Consider the following 21072-nt stretch of genomic DNA (forward strand, 5'->3'; position numbering starts at 1 on the left):
ATATTATGATCAAGTTCTCACTGGGAGAGAGATGTACATTGCATTGTTGACTTAATATCATTTCTTCTTTTAGTGGACTATTTATGATCAACTTCTATATCAATCCACTTCTGCTGTGAGAAAACACACATCATGATCAACTTCTCTCACGACTGACTGACAAATAATGTTGACTACTCGGCGTTTTAGCCACCATTGGCTTATTATGATTGCCTTGTCCATGTCTGACAGACAGCTGTAAAATTCAACCTCAGAAACTTTCTTTAACTTGGTAACATACATGATGTACACCTGTAACATTTTGACACCAGTATAAAGTTGTGAAAACTCTATTAACCTACTTCACGCATGCAGGTTGTGACTAAAAATTCTATACAACATGTGACTTCTTCTAACTTATTATGTAATGTTGATGTCTGATGATTTAATCGAATTTAATTATTAATCAAAGAAAGTAGAAAAACATGGTCAGTCTCCACCTGAAAAATTTGCAGACATTCCTCACATTGCTTTAAGAAAGCTGCTTCAAGACTTGTATCAGTTGGGATAGTCCATCATTCTGACACTCAAATACCTGAAATATGTATATACTGCTTGCTATTAAAATTACACCAACCTTCGTTATGACATAAAAAAATCCCTGAAAAAAATGAAATTAAAAAAAAACACAACAAGAAGAGAAACGAAAGCAAAAATAAACAAACATAAAATCGAGGAGAAAAAAAAAGTAATACAAATATAAAAAAAAACATAGACTGTCCCTTTTCATTTTAAACCATAGACACAAATTTGCCCAACTAAAGGTCGATTTCTCACCTGCCCAAGTCCCTAATCTGATAATCCGTATCTCCCATCAAGTCCATAAGAAAACGAATGATGTTCCTAACAAATACACATCTATATAAGTCCATGTGGTGAGGGTAAACAGCTGGGCAGGTGTGAGTCAGGAATTAATAGCCCGACACACCCAGACTAGTCAAGTAATGTTACAACACGGACTGGACATAACACAACACAAACCAGGGAGGGGTCGAGGAGAGACACACACGGGCCTGCACCGCAGGCTTGAATCCCAGATGTGCCACGCCTTGTGACATGCACACCAGAGGTCACCACCCCATATGTCACAATAAATACTGCAGATCTGCATAAAGAGATGAATTCTGAAGAAAAAATCACATCACAAAAGCTTTGTTTTCTCTCTGGTTATACCCTCCAATATTAATGACTTCTTTAGTACAGATACATGTGTATACGCTGGGACACCCTAGCTGTGGTCGTAAAAAGGTGCGCACAAACGCCCAACGTAAGTTTCAGGGTAGAACACAAAGAGCACTTGATCTGAAAGATCTACTAACAACACATCGCCCAACGCTGAATGGCTCAGTGACAGTTTTGTTTGAGCAATATATATATATATATATATAATTTATATATATATATTCATATTTATATATATATATTTACAAGATATATGCATATTTACATGTAATTGTGGATGAATATCCGGCATCTGTTAACAAATGTTTAATAAATATTACACCTCTACTGTTCGTGTTTTTCCTCTGGAAAACCTTGGTACAAATTCACATTTTATCAATCATGCACAGCTACTGTACTGAAAAAAATGAGGGAGGGGTTAAAAACAGCCCCCACTTCTAATGAACTAATGTTCACACCGATGAGCATTGTATATCATTGACTGTGGACAGCTTGCCAACATGTGGCTTTTCCCCACTTGGCCACTGCTTGGGGTTACCTCCCCTGATACCAAATCAGGTGGCTAATTTGCCTCGCGTGTGAATTCCAGGGCACTTTGGCAACACATTGCTCCGTTCAAGAATAAACACAACGACTGGTAAAATCCTCATCTCCTTCAAAACAACTGAGGAAACCAAGGCCCTTTCCCACGATGACATCTCAGCCACACAATAACCCATGGATCACTTGCAAGAATCGAGACAAAACAAGACAGGACGAGACACGGGACGAGGTCAGAGACAAGTGCCTCTGCACAGAGTCCACAGCGTAGACTGGATTTCTGAAGAAACATGTAGAAGAAAGGAAAAAACAAGAAAACCACTTGTTGTATTAAAAACACGCCATAAATTAAAACTATTCCAGAGCTAAACGTAGCCGCTCTCTGGGTCATACTGCGACAAGCATTGACTCTACTGTGTGTAGCCCAGCGTCGCGATGCTCCTCACACGGCGCAGAAGCCACAACCTGGCCCACCACAGAGACACTGATGTCACTATTGTTAACTACCACTGCTGACAGATCTGCCCTAGGGATTGGTGCTACCAGCACTTGTGCCTGCCTGTCATCACGAGTCAACACGCACTGCACTAACAACTTTGGTCCTCGTCCCTTCGGCTTGTCCACCGCAGGCTCTGACATCCAAACAACGCCCAACGGATTTAATTTGCAGCAATTAAAAAAAAAAAAAAGTGTGGGTTGCCGACTGTAAGGGGAAACAATCCTTGCTGGATACCACTTCTCTTCATACTAGGCTGGGCACAAATGTTACCAAATGTCTGCATATAGTGAGATCTGGGATAGGCTTGGTTCTCCTAGCTGCCGTTGCTATTTCGGTGCTCGAGAGTAGGTTTGAAGTTTTCCGTACTGGGGCTATTTGACAGGTCTGCCCCATACATTCTACTCGCCTTCTTGTTCATATTTGCCATGATTTCTGAGGACAGCTTAAAGCCACTGATGATCTCATCTTTCCACTGGTTTATCAACACACGATCCTGCAATGAAAAACAATGGATAGTATTTTTGACAATTATAGCAAGGAATATACGCCTCTCCTAATTACCCAGCTCCATCGCCCTCTGAGTTAGCTCGAGATAAATTTGAGGTGTAAAACCTTGACTTTTGAGGTACGTACAGGATGTAGACAAATGTTTTCTCGGAAACAGAAAATAGAAAAAAAAAGATGTTAAGAAATCTTCAATGAATAAAGTCGATGTTTTTCAGTTTAGGTATAGCTTATAAATATTGGAAAGAGTTAGCTAAATAAGTCTGTTAGAGGCCTACATGTAAACGTATTTCATTAGAACTTCATTAGCTCCCTACGGGAAATCCACGACCCTCTGCAGGCTGCTGGCAGGCCTTCCCACATACGGTCGGAGAGGAAGCCAGCCTGGGCTGAACTTGAAATCACAATGACTGTATTGGTGGGAGGCTCCTGGGTCATTGTGACGCTAGGGCAAATGGGCTAGGTGTGACAGAGTACTATGTGTAGATGTGCCACCACACAGCCGACATACCAAGACAGACACACATGATCACCATCAAGGCAAAGAAAACACTAAAATTGAGTGCATATCAGATGAAAGACCATCAAACACTGTCAGAAAAATTAGTTTATTTATTAGAATTTTTCCAACTGAGTAACATAGGTTTAAAACATCAGTTTCTACGCTGGTCTGTAGTGATGCCTCTTTGGGGTTTTTGTAGTGACCCACAGGGTATCAGTATTTTCAGGTCCATATCTCCTGAAATAGTTCGTTTCAAGGTCCATTCAGCAAAAGCCTTCAGGTATTTGCATTTTGAAAGAAGAAATCTAACAGTCTACGCATTTTAAGCGGGAAAACCATGATACGCAGTGGTCAGAAAAGGCCACCTTTAAAAACCAAAGTTTTAAATACATTCCACTAATTTCTAACAAACTACATTTCAAAAAATGTAAAGAAATATATCAAACTATTTTTATGACCATAAACATTCTTGCCTACACATGTACTTGTATTTTACGTCTTTGCCCCTTTAAAACTTCCTTCATCAGAATGATGAAAATCAATGTTGACTTACCGGAGATGTTATGGCCAACTTGGTGTCATTCTTCAGTAGTATCACAATACAGTTTTCAGTTTTGTTTAGCTTTTGGAACTCTGGGTAAATTTCCTTAATATCCAACATTGACACGAGCTGAAAGAACAACGCAAATCAGGGCATCATTTTAACACCATTAAGATATGTAACACATAAGGCACATAAATAATAATAATAATGATGATGAACAATGAATAATAACGATATAATAATAATAATGAATAATAACGATATAATAATAATAATGAATAATAATGATATAATAATAATAATGATTCATTTCTGATGCCAAGGCCCACATGAAAAGAAGAATTTAACAAAAGAAGTAAGAGAAATGCCAAAATATCACAAGCATAAATCTAAAGCTCTGAGCTTTACAATGAACAATGCAATGAATGTATGCAATATTCAATATATTCTTGGCCAGTTTAACTTTTTTGGTTATTCTTCTAGTGCACATGATTGAATAATGGGTGCTTTATATGCTGATCAGGGATATGCTGATCAGGGATTTGCTGATCAGGGATATGCTGATCAGGGATATGTTGATCAGGGATATGCTGATCTGGGATATGCTGATCAGGGATATGCTGATCAGGGATTTGCTGATCAGGGATATGCTGATCAGGGATATGCTGATCAGGGATATGCTGATCAGGGATAAGCTGATCAGGGATTTGCTTTAACGTGAAACTTGAGAATTCCTGACTACAGATTTCAAAAACAAATGTGACACCTTTTCAATTCCATTTAAAATATTTATTGATTTATTCATTTATTTGACTGGTGTTTTAATCATTAACCTTCATATGTTTTTTTGAATTATTTTAGCTGAGATTTTACAATAACTTTAATACCCAGAATTTCACATGTCAAGCAATATTTTGACCTTGTTACATTAGAAATAAGAAGTTTAAAGTGACTTGAAAGTTTGGCTACAGTCACAGATTGCTTTGGGACCCCTGGACCTGGGACTTGGTCAGCTGTCTTTGTCAGATGGATCTTACCTCCACTCCCTTGCTCTTCACGACTTGTCCATCTCGGTTCTTGTGGTAAAACTCCAATCTGTTAGGATACAGCTTCAGGTGCTTCTTCTGCCAGGTTTGCAAAAATGGACCACCAAGTTTGAGGACTTCTCCCTCCACAATACAGTCAGTAGGACCTAAAACATCAATCCCAAAATCACTCTCAACCATTCCCGATATCTGAACTGCCATTTGTAGGTGGCAAATCTCCACTTAACTAAACAGCAGCCAGATGCCTGTCATCCCTCTATTAAAATACATGTATCTAAACCGCCCTTTCTACCTGTCCTGTCAAACCTCCCACTTCCTTAGACAGCAGTCAGATACCTGCATCACACCTCTCGTACATGTATCTAAAACGCTCTTTCTACCCGAAAAACCTTCTACTTTCCTAGACAGCAGGCAGATACCTGTGTCACACCTATCATACCTGTGTCTAAAATCCCCATTTTACCCGGGCAAACCTCCCACTTTACTAAACAGCAGCCAGGTACCTGTGTCACACCTCTAAACCACCCTTCTTACATGGGCAAACCTCCCACTTTTCTAAACAGCAGCCAGATATCTGTGTCACACATCTAAGGCATGTATCTAAACCGTCCTTTTTACCCGGGCAAACCCCCCACTTTTCTAAACAACAGCCAGATACCTAAGGCACACCCCTAAGGCATGTATCTAAACTGCCCTTTTTGTGTGTGTGGGCATGTGGCTCAAACTGGAACCCAAACCATAGCTCTGCCGAACAAACAGGCAGTTGATCCATCAGTTCATGTCAGAGCTTCTTTCTTACACGACACCGACACCCCACCTAGTCACATTATACTGACAGCGGGCAAACAAGTCATGTTTCCTTGTTCTAAGTCCTCAGTGCTCAGCGCCAAGCGAGGCACCAAGTACCATTTTTGAAGTCTTTGGTATGACCTGACCACACACAAAAACGCCCAACAGTCACATAATGCCAATGGTGAGTGTGTTTCTCTTGCTTATTTTATTGATGATTGCGTGGCTGTCTCCCACTACCCTACTTGTCCTGCTGGTTTGGACAGTTGCAGGGACAGCACTATTGGTTGTGTTGTTGTTGTTGTTGCTTTTCACACGTATGACTGCACACATGGATGTATGTAGCTTCACTTTTCCAACTACACGATGCTTTGTCTTGTTTTATATATGATGTCTTTTTAGATTGGGCTCTGAAGTGCAGGTTTCCTATATATTGTTTTCTCTGTGAAAACTTTGGAGGAGGACAGTTTCATTATAAATCGACCACGCTACCTTGGACAAATAAAAATATTATATCACTGACTTTCTGATTGTATCATCTAGCTTAAAACTTATTTAATTAATTATCCTAATTTGAATCAAATTTAAGCAGATTTATCACAAGAAAATACAACTACGTGTATGCTTTTCTATTTTGGCACACTTAAGGTCTATATGATAGTGGCCATTTTTATGGGTGGAGGAAACTTGACCGCGTGGTGTAAGCTATCGACCCTTTAGCAAGTTACTGAGGGGTCGTACAGATATCCACACCATATCGGTGGAAGGCAAGTGGTGTTCGAAGCATGTTAAGACTGTGCACATGGTGACATTGCACATTGCTATCAAACACTTATTGCTACAAGCAGTGAGAGCAGCGGAATTCTTTTGCATTTGTGATGAGCTTTTTTTTTTTTGTTACCTGATAACAGAACTTTCCATATCTTCGTGTCGACCACCACTTACCAACATCTTCATCAATCTTAGGTTTCTGCTTCCTCTTCTGCTCAAGTTTGTCCGTGTCAGAGTTGATTGTTTCGAATACTGTTTCGGCCACCTCCTGCTGCCATCGCTCCGAAACGACCAATGGAAAATTTTTGTACAATTCTTGGTCTGCTTCTGTTAGCTGTAAACAGAAAGAAAAAAACAAAACTAGTACAGAATTATTATAAGAAGATTAGATTAATTTAGCAGCTCTACAGACCCGTTATCCTCATGTCAGTGGCTAAGCATTCTAATTTCATTAGTGTTACAAGTTGAAGTGTTTGCTACAGATTACTTAAACTTACAGTCAAACCTGTACTTACCAGCACCATAATGCTTACATTTTTTGAGATATAATATTAGTATATCATTGTTCTATATATCTGCTACATGTAGGCATAAACACTGATCATATCTGAAATTAATACCAATTTGTTATATTAAGACATATATGTTATGTGTTGGTGCGGTCTTTTACCCAGCCTGTGTTATGTGGCCACCTGCTTTGAGCGGCCACTACATTTGTCTCCTGTCAACAGCCACTTACGACACATCTGACTGTACAATTTCAACACTTTTGAATTTATTTATTGATTTGATTAAGGACTACTGACCTCTGAACTCCCAACCTCTTTACTTTATAATACACAACTGCCAGCAAACTGACCTTTTGGCATGTTTAATACTGACGAACTTGTCAGCCATACTGGTAGGAGATAATTGGTCTAGCTTTAACAGGAGTGCACAGACTGCTCAAATAGCCTTGTGAGGGCCACTGACTGATGTAATATTGAAACCAGAGTGAGAATGAGTGGAAATGAGTGAAGCTACAAAAACCTCTATTCCTGCACCATGCAGTTTCACGTGCACCTTTATGAATCATATTTGATTTGATCTGATTGGTGTTTTACGCCGTACTCAAGAATACTTCACTTATACGACGGCGGCCAGCATTATGGTGGGTGGAAACTGGGCACAGCCCGGGGGAAACCCACGACCATCCACAGGTTGCTGACAGACCTTCCCACGTACTGCCGGAGAGGAAGCCAGCATCAGCTGGACTTGAACTCACAGCGACCGCATTGGTGAGAGACTCCTGGGTCATTACGCTGCTCTAGCTTGCTAACCAACTGAGCCACGGAGGCTCCTAATGAATCAGAGATGGATCTGAACACAATGCCTGGTTCACGTCATTAATTCAGGGCCTGGCTGTCACAGCTTACTAATGCTTTAATTATCTGGGCCAGTAGCCAGTCACATCCTGACAAAGCTCACCTTAATTCCTTTGGTGTCTTCCTCATCGAAGGAACCAATATCAAAGGCATCGGCTGCATTGACTTCACCTCGGGGAGGGATAAGAGGGGGCCGATACTTCTGTAGGTAGACCTGCGTCCAATCCATCCCCTTGAAGAACGGGTACTCCCTAACTTCCAGGGCCCTACACAACAGCAAATATAACAATATGAACATGAGGGCTGGTCCAGCAGTATTTATTTATTTATTTCATTGGAGTGTTACGCCGCACTAAAGGACATTTCACTTTTATGATGGCAGCCAGCACTATGGTGAGAAGAAACCGAGTAGAGCCCAGATAGCAGACACCCACTACCATCCACAGGTTGCTGGCAGAGCTGTAGCTCCCCACTACCATCCACAGGTTGCTGGCAGAGCTGTAGCTTCCCACATATAAGTACGACTGGAGAGGAAACCAGCATGAGCTGAGTTTGAGCACACGACCATTGCCTCGTTGAGAGGCTCCTGGGTCATCGTGCTGCGCTTGCATGCTCAGAACTTGGCCACAGAGGCCCCCTTATCCAGCAGCAGGCCTACACTTATTACAACCTGTCTGGCCGATATGAGTAATGGCTATGTGCGTGTTTCTTTGTTTGCTTTGAATCTACTCTCTGTTTCAGAATCTATCACCAACAATCGTTTATATACTGTAGCAGACTGACCTCAAGGCTATAGTGTTTTTTAGTGCTGCCTCACTGGATTGCTCCTACAAAGACACCACTGACACTGGATGCCAGTTATAAAAAAACGATTACGACAAATGCCCAGAGTACAGCCCCAGAGATTCACTTTTTGGTACATTTGTAATGATATGACGCTTGATACATAATATTTCCTACTTTTAATTCATATGGTTTCACAAGTATCACCCTTCATATTTTGACTTATAAGTGGGCGCAAGGTCTAACTTGACTTATACCTAAAGTAGCCTTTCCAGCTTTCTACCCTGCAGTCACCCAGAAATGTACTCTTAGATATCATAAAGCATATTTAAGGTGCAACACATGCCAGTTTTATGATTTGAAGACATTACAGCTTGCCAAGTACATGTATAAAACATGAGAAACATGTGGGACATAGGCCTACATGAGTTTACCTGCTGGTGGCAAGGCTGTGACATGTTGGCTTATCGCAAAAAACATTGTGGCAAATTCTGAGAGGCCAAAATGGCATTTATATTAAAACCTTAATAATTCATTTATTGAAATACACGTAGCAACACCTTGTGTTAGACAGGTGTTTTTATACAAAAACAAACTTTTACATTATTACAAGGTGAGAAATGAACAAACTGTACATATACTATATACATGTTCGTGTAAGGGACCATAGAATATGTAACGTTGTCTTTCCTTATATAAAAAGAGAAATGCGCTGCAGTAAGAATAAATTTTCAGTTCACTAATGATGTTGTCGAATGTAATACCGTCAAAGCAAAGATTTAGAACTTGACAAGATCATTTTTACAACCAGTAGGCTATATAACATGTAAGTAAGAGTTTAAAGATGCTATACTACGGAATTTTTGGCAAAAAGTTGATTAGCGCAAATCCAATCAGATTCTTGCTATTATTGTAGAATAGCCCAAATAATTACCTTTCACAAAACATCAGCTTCATCTTAGAATGTGTTAGCTTTCAAAATCAATAGCTTCATCTTAATATGTGTTAGTTTTCAAACCAACAGTTTCATCTGAGAATGTGCTAGCTTTCAAAATCAATAATGATGTATGTTAACTTTAAGAAGTGGCTCAACAGCAAAATGTTTTTTCAAACTTTAGAATCATTTTAACACTATAAACAGTAAAGGCATCTCTCTGATATCTCTGGTTAATGTAAATTAGAAAATTTTTTTTTATTTCATTGGCGAATATAATATTTTTTGCCTATAATCTCTGGTCCAGTCTTTTTTAGCTTAATAAATAAACTCTTTAGTACACATGTACTGACCCTCTGCCCTGACAGCCTAGCCGGTCCTCAACATTCCGCTGCAGCAAACCTTCCAATAAACTCTTCATTTCAGGAGACATCGAGTCCGGCAACTCCACCGTCTGTAAACAAACAGTACATCCATCCAAAATACAAAACACATCATACATTTATCCCACAGAAATCAAGAAAGGGAAACATCCCTCAGAGTTTTTCTCACACTCCACGGCCAGTCCTTGTCATCCTAGAAGATTACAATTTGTATACATATATTACACCATAAAACAAGAGCAATATGTTAACAATTCTCAGCAAAAATACTTTTCCGAGAACAGATCGTGTTGTCAGCAATAATGAAAGCTCGGTTAGTTCACCATCTGAAAATACAAAGTACAAAGTGAAAATATAAACTCTACAGAAGCCAGGGAAAGTCTAGAGAGCAAATTCATCGGGTAAACAGTGTTGCCTTGGCGTAAGAAATGGACAATGAACTTCTGTGCCCTTTTGGCTTTGTGTTTCTACTGACAGTATTTCTTGTGCTGATTTATTTGATTGGCGTTTTGTTTATACGTCAACCAATTCTGATTGGTGTTTAATGCCATTATTTGTATTTTATTTATTTATTTGTTTATTTATCCGACAGGTATTTTACCCTGTACACAACAATATTTCACTTATTTGATGGCGACAATTGGTATTTTAAGCCGCACTAGATTTGTTCATGTTTTCATTTGACTGCGGTGATGAAGCACTCATGCATACTCGACTCTAAGTACATATACACTTACAGAACATGTAGTAAGACCATGGTCCTCTTTATAGGTTATTTGAGATAACAGGCATTTAACCACTTTTCTACATACATGTACTAGTGCATATTCCTTGAACATAACACTGGTGAGGTTTATGGGTAGAGCATACAAACAGCACAATTCCTAATGCGTACCTGACTTAAGGAAGATGTTTTACCACATGTTTTTATTTATTTATACGATTGGTACTGAAAGCAGTACTCGATCAAGAAAGTTTCAACTGTATTATAGCAGCCATGGATTACATGTATTCAGAGAGTTTGTGGAGATCAAAGTTCTGGCCAGAGTAAACAAATGCCCTTCCCAAGCTATCAGACACAAGGTACGAGTGTCAGAGACAAGGTACGAGTGTCAGAGACAAGGTACGAGTATCAGAGACAAGGTACGAGTGTCAGAGACAAGGCACAAGTGTCAGAGACAAGGCACAAGTATCAGACACAAGGCAAGAGTATCAGACAAATTTTATAAAATAAAAAAAAAATCAGTAAAATTTTGACTGCTCTGTTAATGGAATTCAATTAACATTGTGGACATGGCCCTGACGGACATTTCACTCTGAGTAGTCTGTACGGACTTGGCGAATCACTAGCTGCGTTGAGAGCGACATTTTATATCTGTGATATTTGGCTGTGATGTCAAAACATTCATCAGGTCTTGAATGTTAACATGGCTTCTTGTGGTGGGCATCGGTGCAATGAATCAAATGTTGAGCTTATTTTAAGTGTTAAACTCAATCATGTTTGTCCAACCGGACAGTCATATTTAATGTGGAACAGGCAGGGGGCTGCAGTACTTTGTACGAGCAAGCTAAGATTTCGTTGCACAATTCTTCCTTAGCAAACCCATATACACTAAGAAAATGTCTTTTGAACATCAGCAGGAAAGATAATGCAGTGTACGTCCACAAAGCTTACCACAGCAAAGCGTCAAGCTCAAAACATTCTGCCCTATGAAAACGTAACAGAGCTGAGTTATGTGACATCAAGCTAGCTAATATAGCAGAATGGCGTAACCAAATGCATGGCTAAGTACTGACAATCATTTTCCATAAACATGTATTCTGGTGGTAAGTGTTTTAGATTTTTTTAAAGCACCTCACCAAAAACTTCTTTAGGAATTACTTCGGATTTAGTGGCTGACTTACCATTCCCCTTAATGCAGGAATTGAACCAGTGACCTAATTGATGATAGTGTCAATCAGCTGTGGTTACACAAAACATTTAGCTTAGTGGGTCAACGCGAGTCTTCTCCTGTTTAGAAGCATAATTTAGAAAATTAATATCATCACAGACAAGGCCGTCTGGAAGAGCAGGTGCTTCAGCAGATTTTTTATAACCATCAACCAGCAGTTAATTAGATGTATGAGATGCTTTAAGGTGGCTTACATAATCCAGGTGATTTCGCACAAACAACGTGAACTGTTTTTTCTTGTCTTCAACATTTCCCTGTGCTAATTGCTTTATTTTCTAAAAGTAAAAGCCTCTTGTAATTTAAAAACCAAGAGTTACATCATGCGTAGGTTGTATTGCAGCCCAGCACACTTGTTCTACACCCAAATGCTTTCTTTCTTTTAAATGATTTTAGACCTTGTTCAAATAAGTAAAAAAAACATTTAAAAAGAGAGAGGAAAAAAAACAACCTGTTACATGTGCAGCAGAATGTATTACTCTGGGGTTAATAAGCTGTTTGTCATATATATGATTTGATAGGCTAAAATAGCTATTATACAAATATGAAATACATCTGGCATGATCACCATGCTGTCCAAAGACTGTATATATATATACTCACATACATGACATCAAGTCAATATCACATTAGATTCCTAGTTTCCCTGACACTGCCCACACACTATTTTACCTCCCATACCGGAACACCTTTTTCATATTTTGCCAGAAATGGTCATAAAAAGGCAAGGTCATCATGAACCATGGCAAAAATAATGGTTATGAAAAATGAAAATTATTCTGCTGCCTGCACCAATTTTATAAAATACTGTGCGGAAAACAAGGAATCGAGTGTCCTTGACCTAAAAGACAACTGTTTCCTTTTTCTATATATTATATGTACAAGCCAATGCACTGTTAAGTTATCATATTCGTGGTTCAGCATTTAGGTAGCTTTGGAGACGAAGGCTAAACAGAATGATGAAGCACCCAGTTTCAATTGTGAAGCTCCTGGTGTTTAATACATATACTCAACAAAAATATGAATGCATGAAGCAATTTTAGATTAGTTTCTCTCAGTATTAAATAACGTGTTAACTCAACAATTAGGGTAATTATTCATTATCAGCTGTGGCTTCCATTTCCACCAGATTTTCAAATTTTAAGGCAATAATCCACCTGCTTGATGGTAATGTGAAAACAGAGTGTGCGGTTATCAGAGTTTGCGCTCTTCATGACGCTAATGGTGGACACACTTGGTACTGAGTTCTGTGATTACTCATTGTACATTTTTGTTGAGTACATTTACCTGATTGGTACTTAATGCGTTACTCAAGATATTTTCACTTAAATCAAGGGGTCAGGTATATGGTTATAGGAAAGCGGAGAATCCCGAGTAAACCACTGCCTTTCCCCCAGAACCTGTTAATTTATTTATTTATTTGATTGGTGTTTTATGCCGTACTCAAGAATATTTCACTTATACGACGCCAGCCAGCATTATGGAGGGTGAAAACCGGGCCGAGCCAAGGGGAAACCCTTGCTGCCAAACCTCCCAGTACCTGTTAAGCCTCCTTACTTATACCCACAGATGAAACAATGAGAGCTGATTCAAACAAGATACCTCCTAGGTCAAGGGCCTGATAGTCACAAGGAAACTGAGCTCTATTAAACAGTCTGAGCCAATAAGGCTTCTTGGCTTTTCATAATATTAAGCTTTTTTATTATTACATGGTAATTAAATTATACATGTACGTAGATGTGAAATATCAAAGACAGGTTTTTCATTCAATTCTCAAAATACAATTTAATTTTAATAGATGCCATTCTAACAACTGATGAAGGAAGCAATGAATTTGTACTTAATAAAATGTATAAATAATTTTAACACAAAAATGAAAAAGTTCTTTCTAATAAGAAGCAAATAACATGCTTTGAACACATTTTACAGCCAAAAAAATATATATATACATATATACAGAATAAATGCAAAGAAAAAAAAAGTAACAAATTGCAGAAATCTAGGTTTAAGCTACTACGCATACTGACTGCATCATGCGTCTAAACTAGTGTGTAGACTGCGATCACATCACTTGATCCAGCAGCAGAACACTATCTGCTTTAATATGGAGCTGTCAGGAACTCAAAAAGTTTCAGTACACATAGATCCCTGACTCGGGATTATTAAAAGAACACGAGAAAAAATTCATATTTGACATCAAACGGAATTTTAAAAAGAGTACTGCTGGTCTGGGGCTTTTGTGATCTCAGTTTGAAGCTGGACAGGGTTTATTAAAACAATAAATTAAAATTTGAAACACAAATTTATTTAAGTTCTACTGAGTGGGTGACTGAAAAATCATATTAACAAGATAAATGTCAACAACTTGACAATATTTTTTTATATTTATGTCACAAATGTAGTGATTATCAAAAAATTGAAAAAAAATTAAGATCAAATCAGTATATACTACAAAAACTTGCCAACACTTTCAAGCAATATTCAAATTTTTTAATAAAAGGAAAATAAATGAGAGATGTGAATCGAGGCTTGTACGCCAGCTGTATAGTCCTGTCACCCGCTCTCTAAAGCTATGTCTGAAATGTTCACGAAATGGCATGTAGTCCAGCTTCAACGTCTAGCACAAGACGACCAATGAGAAGTTTTAGTAGCTTAATACCTACACTTACCATGGTCATCGTCATACGGTCAATCTCATGCTTGTCTTTGGTTTTTTGCTGTCGGAACGGACTGTGCCTGAAAAAGACAACAAAACGTGACATTTGTGTTGGATAAAGAATTTAGAAATAAACAAACAGGCCTCCATGGCCGAAGAGGTCAGCACGCCACCATGGTGCAATGACCCAGAAGTCTCTCCCCAGTGTGGTTGCTGTGAATTCAAGTCCATCTCATGTTGGCTTCCTCTCCGGCCGTACGTGGGAAGATCTGGCAACAACCTACGGATTGTCGTCGCTTTTCCCCCCGGGTTCTGCCCAGTTTCATCCCACCATAATGCTGGTTGCCATTGTATAAGTGAAATATTCTTGAGTACGGCGTAAAGTACCAATCACATACATGTAGTAGACAATGTGACATCACAGTGGGGTACACACCAGTAATTCTTCGTGTTCTTAGGACAAACATTAGGAGCGCTGAAAGCTAAACACTACATTTATATCCCAGCGTCTGATAAAAGATATTGGTGTGTTGTTCATGAGGGCAAACACACCAGACTCCTAGTTTTCTCAAATCGATCACCACCTGCACACCATTTTACGTACCGGAGATTAAAGGTATGCCAGCAACTTGTTGACAGTAGTGGGTTTCAGCATAATTCTTATGCACCGTGTATAAGTGAAATACTCTTGAGTATGACGTAAAATACCAATAAAATAAATAAATGAATGAATATTTGGCTGTAATTTTTCAAGGTACACATCAGCTACAACTGATCGTAAACTCTTCAAATGACATTAATTGCACCACTTGGACAGAGAGAAATTGTAAGGTGACATTAACTTCGAAGTTTTAATCTGATTCTAACAGTTTGTATAAATGGACAATGTACCAGTCAATAACTTTAGCATAAACTGGAACAGTTTCTGAACAATGAATATTCATACGTGATGAGAATATCTCATGTGATGAGATCATACACTGTATGCATGATAATCTCAAATCTGGGAAAATAACACTTGATCAACTAGTACAGTTACAAACATAGGAGAAACTTAAATTACTCCATTACAACAAAGAAGTTTATACTTCACCTGTTTCATCATCAATTCTTAATAATATTAACCAGCATAAAGTGTTCGAGGACCTGCTTCAACTCGGATCTGATATAGGTGTTTTCAATTTTGGCGATTATGCGCTCAAACAGCGCGCTGCTGTTCAGACAAGTGTAATGGCAGTAATAACATGCAATGAAAATCTCTGCTACGACTGCTGTACGCTAATTACTTGAGATTGTCTTTTCGCTGAGCTAGACATCATTTTCCTGCTTCATATGTGGGTTTGCTTCAACTCTAAATGTACGACCAACATCCGAGGGAAATGATGGGAGAGCAGGAAAGCGTAAATGTCATGTCAGCTGGCCGTTAATCTAGCGTCAAGCCAATGAGGAAATAAATAGAGCTCCTTGGATCTGCCCTGTTGCTGAGTTTTACTGAGTGTTGCTGAGTGATCACATGACGAATTCATTCCGAGCAATTTGACTGGCTAATGCGCCTGTGGAAAATACGATCAATGCCATGCCTGCCAGGTAAAGGACTCTTGTACATACGTGCTTTCGCTGATCATTTAACCGGAAAACAACATTATCCCAACATGTGTTCTCTCCCAGAGTTTACAACTGCTTCATTTGAAAAAAAAAAACAACAACCCAAACCATTTTCATCATCTGGCATTTCAAAGCAATGAACGCTCGCGATGAACTGTACGCTCCACTGGGTCGAACCTTATCCTTGCTTTTGTGAATTACCCCACTGTTAACAACGGCATTATATCAATATTACAATTAACGTCTTAAACATGCACCATGCATTTGTGAAGTGGGTTCGCTTCATATAATGTTTAACAGTTCTTCAAACATTTATCACCTCATTTATGCATGGGCCGAACTTGTACAAAGTAAACTCGTCAGGTTAAATTGACTGGTGCATGCAAGCGCAGCTCTGTGATTGCACTCGGGAATTGCGAGTTGTAAGTGCAGCTATAAGGTCACACATTACTGCATAAAGTGCAGCTCAAGTAAACCTACCTGTGTATTCATTCCGAATGTTCGTTAAGTGCATGCACAGTAGGTCACACGCTGCTGCATAATGTGCAGCTCAAAAAACCTACCTGTGTATCCATTAAAAAAAATGTTTTTCTTTTTTGTTTTTTTTTTTTGATTGGTGTTTTATGCCGTACTCAAGAATATTTCACTTATACGAAGGTGGTCAACATTACAGTGGGAAGAAACAGGGCAGGACCCAAGGGAAACCCACAACCATCTGCAAGTTTTCTGCCTGACCTCTCTACGTACGGTTGGAAAGAAAGCCGAAGATGAACTGGACTTGAACTCCCAGTGACCACTGCTGGGTGTTTTGCTTTATCTGATTGATGATACATGTATATCTTGGGGAAAATTCTGCTGACACATAATAACTGAGCCCAAATACATTATCCTTCCATGAGATATGATTCGCGCAATACAGACATTAAAGATCTAAAAACATTAAAACTGAAAAACTGTATACCCTTCTTTGTTTTCGTTTCCATAACAAAGTACACGTAGATTTTCACTATCTCTAACTTTAATCGTCACGCTGCCTCACTGTAAAACAATGCCTGACCGCCACCAGAAAATGGAATTGCCAAATTCATCCTGCTGCGCGTGGAAAAAGTTTACAGTACAGCTCAGGCTAAAAATCAGTAGTTTACCACTTGTATCATGCTCCAAGATACTGAATAACGCTCCACTGGTGCATGACAAACCTTCTACTGAGCTGTGTTGGAGACATGCTGAGGTGGGCAGAATTATTGTCCCGGGTGTGAGTATAGTCAGGTCTACTGACTAATCCCAGCTAGTTTGCAAGTGAAGGTGTAGTCCCCATGTATTCAGCTATGTGAACATAGGCTAGCCGTGAAAAGCGGAAAGTTAATCTTCCAGTATGTAACCTACTTTAGCAAAACAAAATCAATTCATCCACTAGATTAAGCGATTTAATTAAGGGAGTAAATATGCAATCAAAGTCATTAACTGGTATCGGCTGTCAGTTTGAATAAGCATTTATGTTATGCCATATAGAACCTTACAGCAGCCATTTTATAGCATACTCGCCAAATCATCACATAAAGTTTACAAAGCAACATGATTTTCTTGTGAATAAAGCATGTGCAATACTGCACGCCTCCCGCCCCGGATATCGCCCAAACACAGGCAGACAGCAGTCTTGTGTGGCCGTACCTTTGTGTGATCCTTCAGTCATGTCATTTGTCGCATTTGTATAAAAAAAAAAAACTAAATAATATCATGTATTTACATTAATGTAAGGCTCTTATCTAAAGAACTAAACAAATCTTGTTTCTCATTTTTTCCCACGTTTGTATGTGAAATTCGTATTGAAATACCGTGATGTTGTTGTTGTTGCATGGCATATCAGGTTAGAGTGTCAATTTTGTCTGCTAAATTACTGAGTGGGATATGATTTTTCGCTGGCAAATGAGCCCCACAAAAAGGGAAACCTTCAACGGTAGAAACGAAAGATATTTGTCCACTTTTAAAAGAGATGAAGGATGAGTTAGTTTTAGCAGACAATTATCATATGGACTCGCTCATAAATCATTACTTTAAAAGAAGATTGTCACATTGCAATCAAAAAGACACACACCAGATATTTTACTTCATGTTTCATGTACGGTGTTAGTCTTTCAAAAATTCTTTTAAATCATTCTAATAAAGAACTAAATTTTCGCCATCAATGTCCCGGAGCTCTCTACAGGCGCCCTACAAAACTCTCTTAAAAAACCTCTAGGGTCATGCTAATCTGCTGGATGGTTTTGCCTTTTACCCTGAGCTGAACAGCAGTTCAGAGTAGTTTATAAAGCATGCTGACCCAGGAGCCTCTCACCAATGCGGTCGCTGTGAGTTCAAGTCCAGCTTATGCTGGCTTCCTCTCTGGCCGTAAGTGGGAAGGTCTGCCAGCAACCTGCGGATGGTCGTGGGATTCCCCCGGGCTGTGCCCGGTTTTCACTCACCATAATGCTGGCCGCCGTCGTATAAGTGAAATATTCTTGAGTACGGCGTAAAACACCAATAAAATCAATAAATAAATAAAGCATGCAGGAAAACGTGTGTTGAAAACATCTTACTGAGTTTACTTACCCTTTGAGTAGTTTATAAAGCATGCAGCCGAATGAGAACCAGTCCGCACTGGAGTCATACGCTGTGCCCTTGGATAAAACTTCGGGAGCCATGTAGCCATGGGTACCGCTGGAAAAAGTGAGCATATCTAGAATTAGGAAATGCAAAAATAAATATGAATTAAGAAAAATGAACTTTCTATACTACTGTCTGTAAATTTTCATTCATGCGGCAGTGTCAATATAGGAGGTCTCAATCAACGTATGTCTGTCTGTCTGTCTTTCTGCATGTATGTCTGCATGCCTGACTGTCTGCCTGTCTATCTGTATGTCTGTCCATCTGTATGTATGTATGTCTATGTATGTCTGTATGTCTGTCTGTCTGTCTGTATGTATGCATGTCATGTTCAAAAACTTTTCAAGCTAATTTCACTAGAGGCCTGACTGATGCATGTCAGATAACACAAAAATGACAAATTTCTGCAAAACTAAACGTACAACAATTTTGTCCTCCTCAGTAAGATGTTTGTATAGGTAAATGCTCTGGGTATTCATGAAAAGTGACCGTGTTGGAGTCATCATCTACACTGATGAACCACTGTATCCAACGGGAATCTACAAAAGTCCTGGTCCTAGTCTGGGGTTGAACCCACATCTCTTTAAACTCTTGTAAATACAGTATGAAATGACTCTGTCTGGAATCTGTACATCCCGTTCATCAATAAGACACTGTATTAAAACATATCGCCCTTCCCCCATCAACACTTTATAAACACTTGAGGGAGATACTCACACACTTGCATGAGGCTTCTTCTTGGAGAAATCACATGCCAGCCCTAAATCTGAGATCCTTACATGTCCACCCTCATCCAGGAGAATATTCGCCGGCTGCAAAAACAAAAACATACACCATGTTAACACTAACCAAGCCGAGTACATACATGTACATTAAAATGTACTTATATGATCACAGATAAAAACAGGCCACACACAGGAACATAGATGGAAGTGTAATATGCATGCACGCGTCATAACCATGTCTAAGATCATCAGTGGAAATGTAATAGATAAGACCACAGATGGAAATGTAATATGTGTAATGTATGATCATCCACACAGATGCATGGTCATCAACCACCTTGACTAAACATTCCTCGTTTTAAGACATCTTTACTATAAGCCAAACACTGTGAGAATCATTGATTTATTTTATTTATTTGATTGGTGTTTTACGCCGTACTCAAGAATATTTCACTTATACAACGGCGGCCTGCATTATGGTGGGTGGAAACCGGGTGAAACCCATGACCATCCGCAGGATGCTGACAGACCTTCCCACTTATGGCCGGAGAGGAAGCCAGCATCAGCTGGACTTGAACTCACAGCAACCGCATTGGTGAGAGACTCCTGGGTTATTATGCTGCGCTAACCATGAGAATCCCATGAGGCCCCCATGAGAATCACTGAGAATTGAGTTGAAGTCTCAATGCCGCATGGCCATACATATAAATAAGGTCAGGCAACTTTAACCTTTCAGTAGGGAATTTACTGCCCGCCCCTACATGTAAATTACTATGTATGATTCTGCTGGATGTGAAACCATGATTAACCTGGCCCCATCAGGCTATCACCTGAATAATTAACATGTAGGACAGACGAGCTAACAGGCTTAACAGACACCTGGGGTCACCACAAGGTCATCCTTATACCCACATGAATCTCAGTATCATTACAGCCAGCTTACATATCAACCTGAGGCACTGCCTGGGGGCAGCAGAACCTATTTCCTCTGCGCTACATGAACTCCCATATGCAGCTTGCAAAATCCACTTCCCAACATTTCACCTGTTAATTTATTTATTTATTTGATTAATGTTTTGGTATTTTAAAAGAGAACATGTATTATCACACTTTCAAACCAATATTCAATATACAATACACCAGTAGTGTTTAGGTGTGAGTATATATGTGCATGCATAGTGTCATAAGCAATAATATAGTATTATTTCAGCAAGTACTTGGGCTTTTATGTCATGCTTAACAATTTTAGTCTTTAGAGTGTGTGTAATGTGCCTCCTTGTTGCATGACGGATTTCCACCGCTCTTGTATCTAGTGCTGCTTCACTAGAACGACTTACTGGAGGCAAGTAAGCCATCACGCCCGAGCCATTATACTGATATTGGGCAACCAGTCGTTGCACTATCCTCTTCATGCTGAATTCCAAGTCAGGAAGACGCATCTTCCTCTTTGTTAAGGTTTTAAGTGTGACCTGACCCTGGATCTACCGCTCCAGAAGAGGATGCTCTACCAACTGTGCTTTCGGGGCTGGTATCAGTGTTTCAATCATGTACCAAAAATATTGTGCACTTGAAACCTCTCGGCCATGAGCAAACTGAACGAATAAACTACATGCT

The 21072-nt window shown here is 39.3% G+C and overlaps 1 protein-coding gene across 1 annotated transcript in view; it reads right to left on the reverse strand.

Moving 5' to 3' along the window:
* Nucleotides 1-1546: 1546 nt before the first annotated feature.
* Nucleotides 1547-21072, reverse strand: part of LOC135476243 (G protein-coupled receptor kinase 3-like) — a 95744-nt gene continuing 76218 nt past the window's right edge. The window contains exons 11-19 of the mRNA XM_064756194.1: nucleotides 19451-19545; nucleotides 18680-18787; nucleotides 14499-14565; nucleotides 9851-9951; nucleotides 7884-8046; nucleotides 6591-6750; nucleotides 4848-5002; nucleotides 3820-3936; nucleotides 1547-2753 (exon numbers count right to left, since the gene is read on the reverse strand). Of these exons, the coding sequence (XP_064612264.1) occupies nucleotides 2574-2753; nucleotides 3820-3936; nucleotides 4848-5002; nucleotides 6591-6750; nucleotides 7884-8046; nucleotides 9851-9951; nucleotides 14499-14565; nucleotides 18680-18787; nucleotides 19451-19545 (1146 nt within the window). The 3' untranslated portion in view covers nucleotides 1547-2573. The remainder of the gene's footprint in view (nucleotides 2754-3819; nucleotides 3937-4847; nucleotides 5003-6590; nucleotides 6751-7883; nucleotides 8047-9850; nucleotides 9952-14498; nucleotides 14566-18679; nucleotides 18788-19450; nucleotides 19546-21072) is intronic.

The sequence above is a fragment of the Liolophura sinensis genome, chromosome 10 (genome assembly GCF_032854445.1).
Source record: "Liolophura sinensis isolate JHLJ2023 chromosome 10, CUHK_Ljap_v2, whole genome shotgun sequence".
Taxonomy (NCBI): Eukaryota; Metazoa; Mollusca; class Polyplacophora; order Chitonida; family Chitonidae; genus Liolophura; species Liolophura sinensis.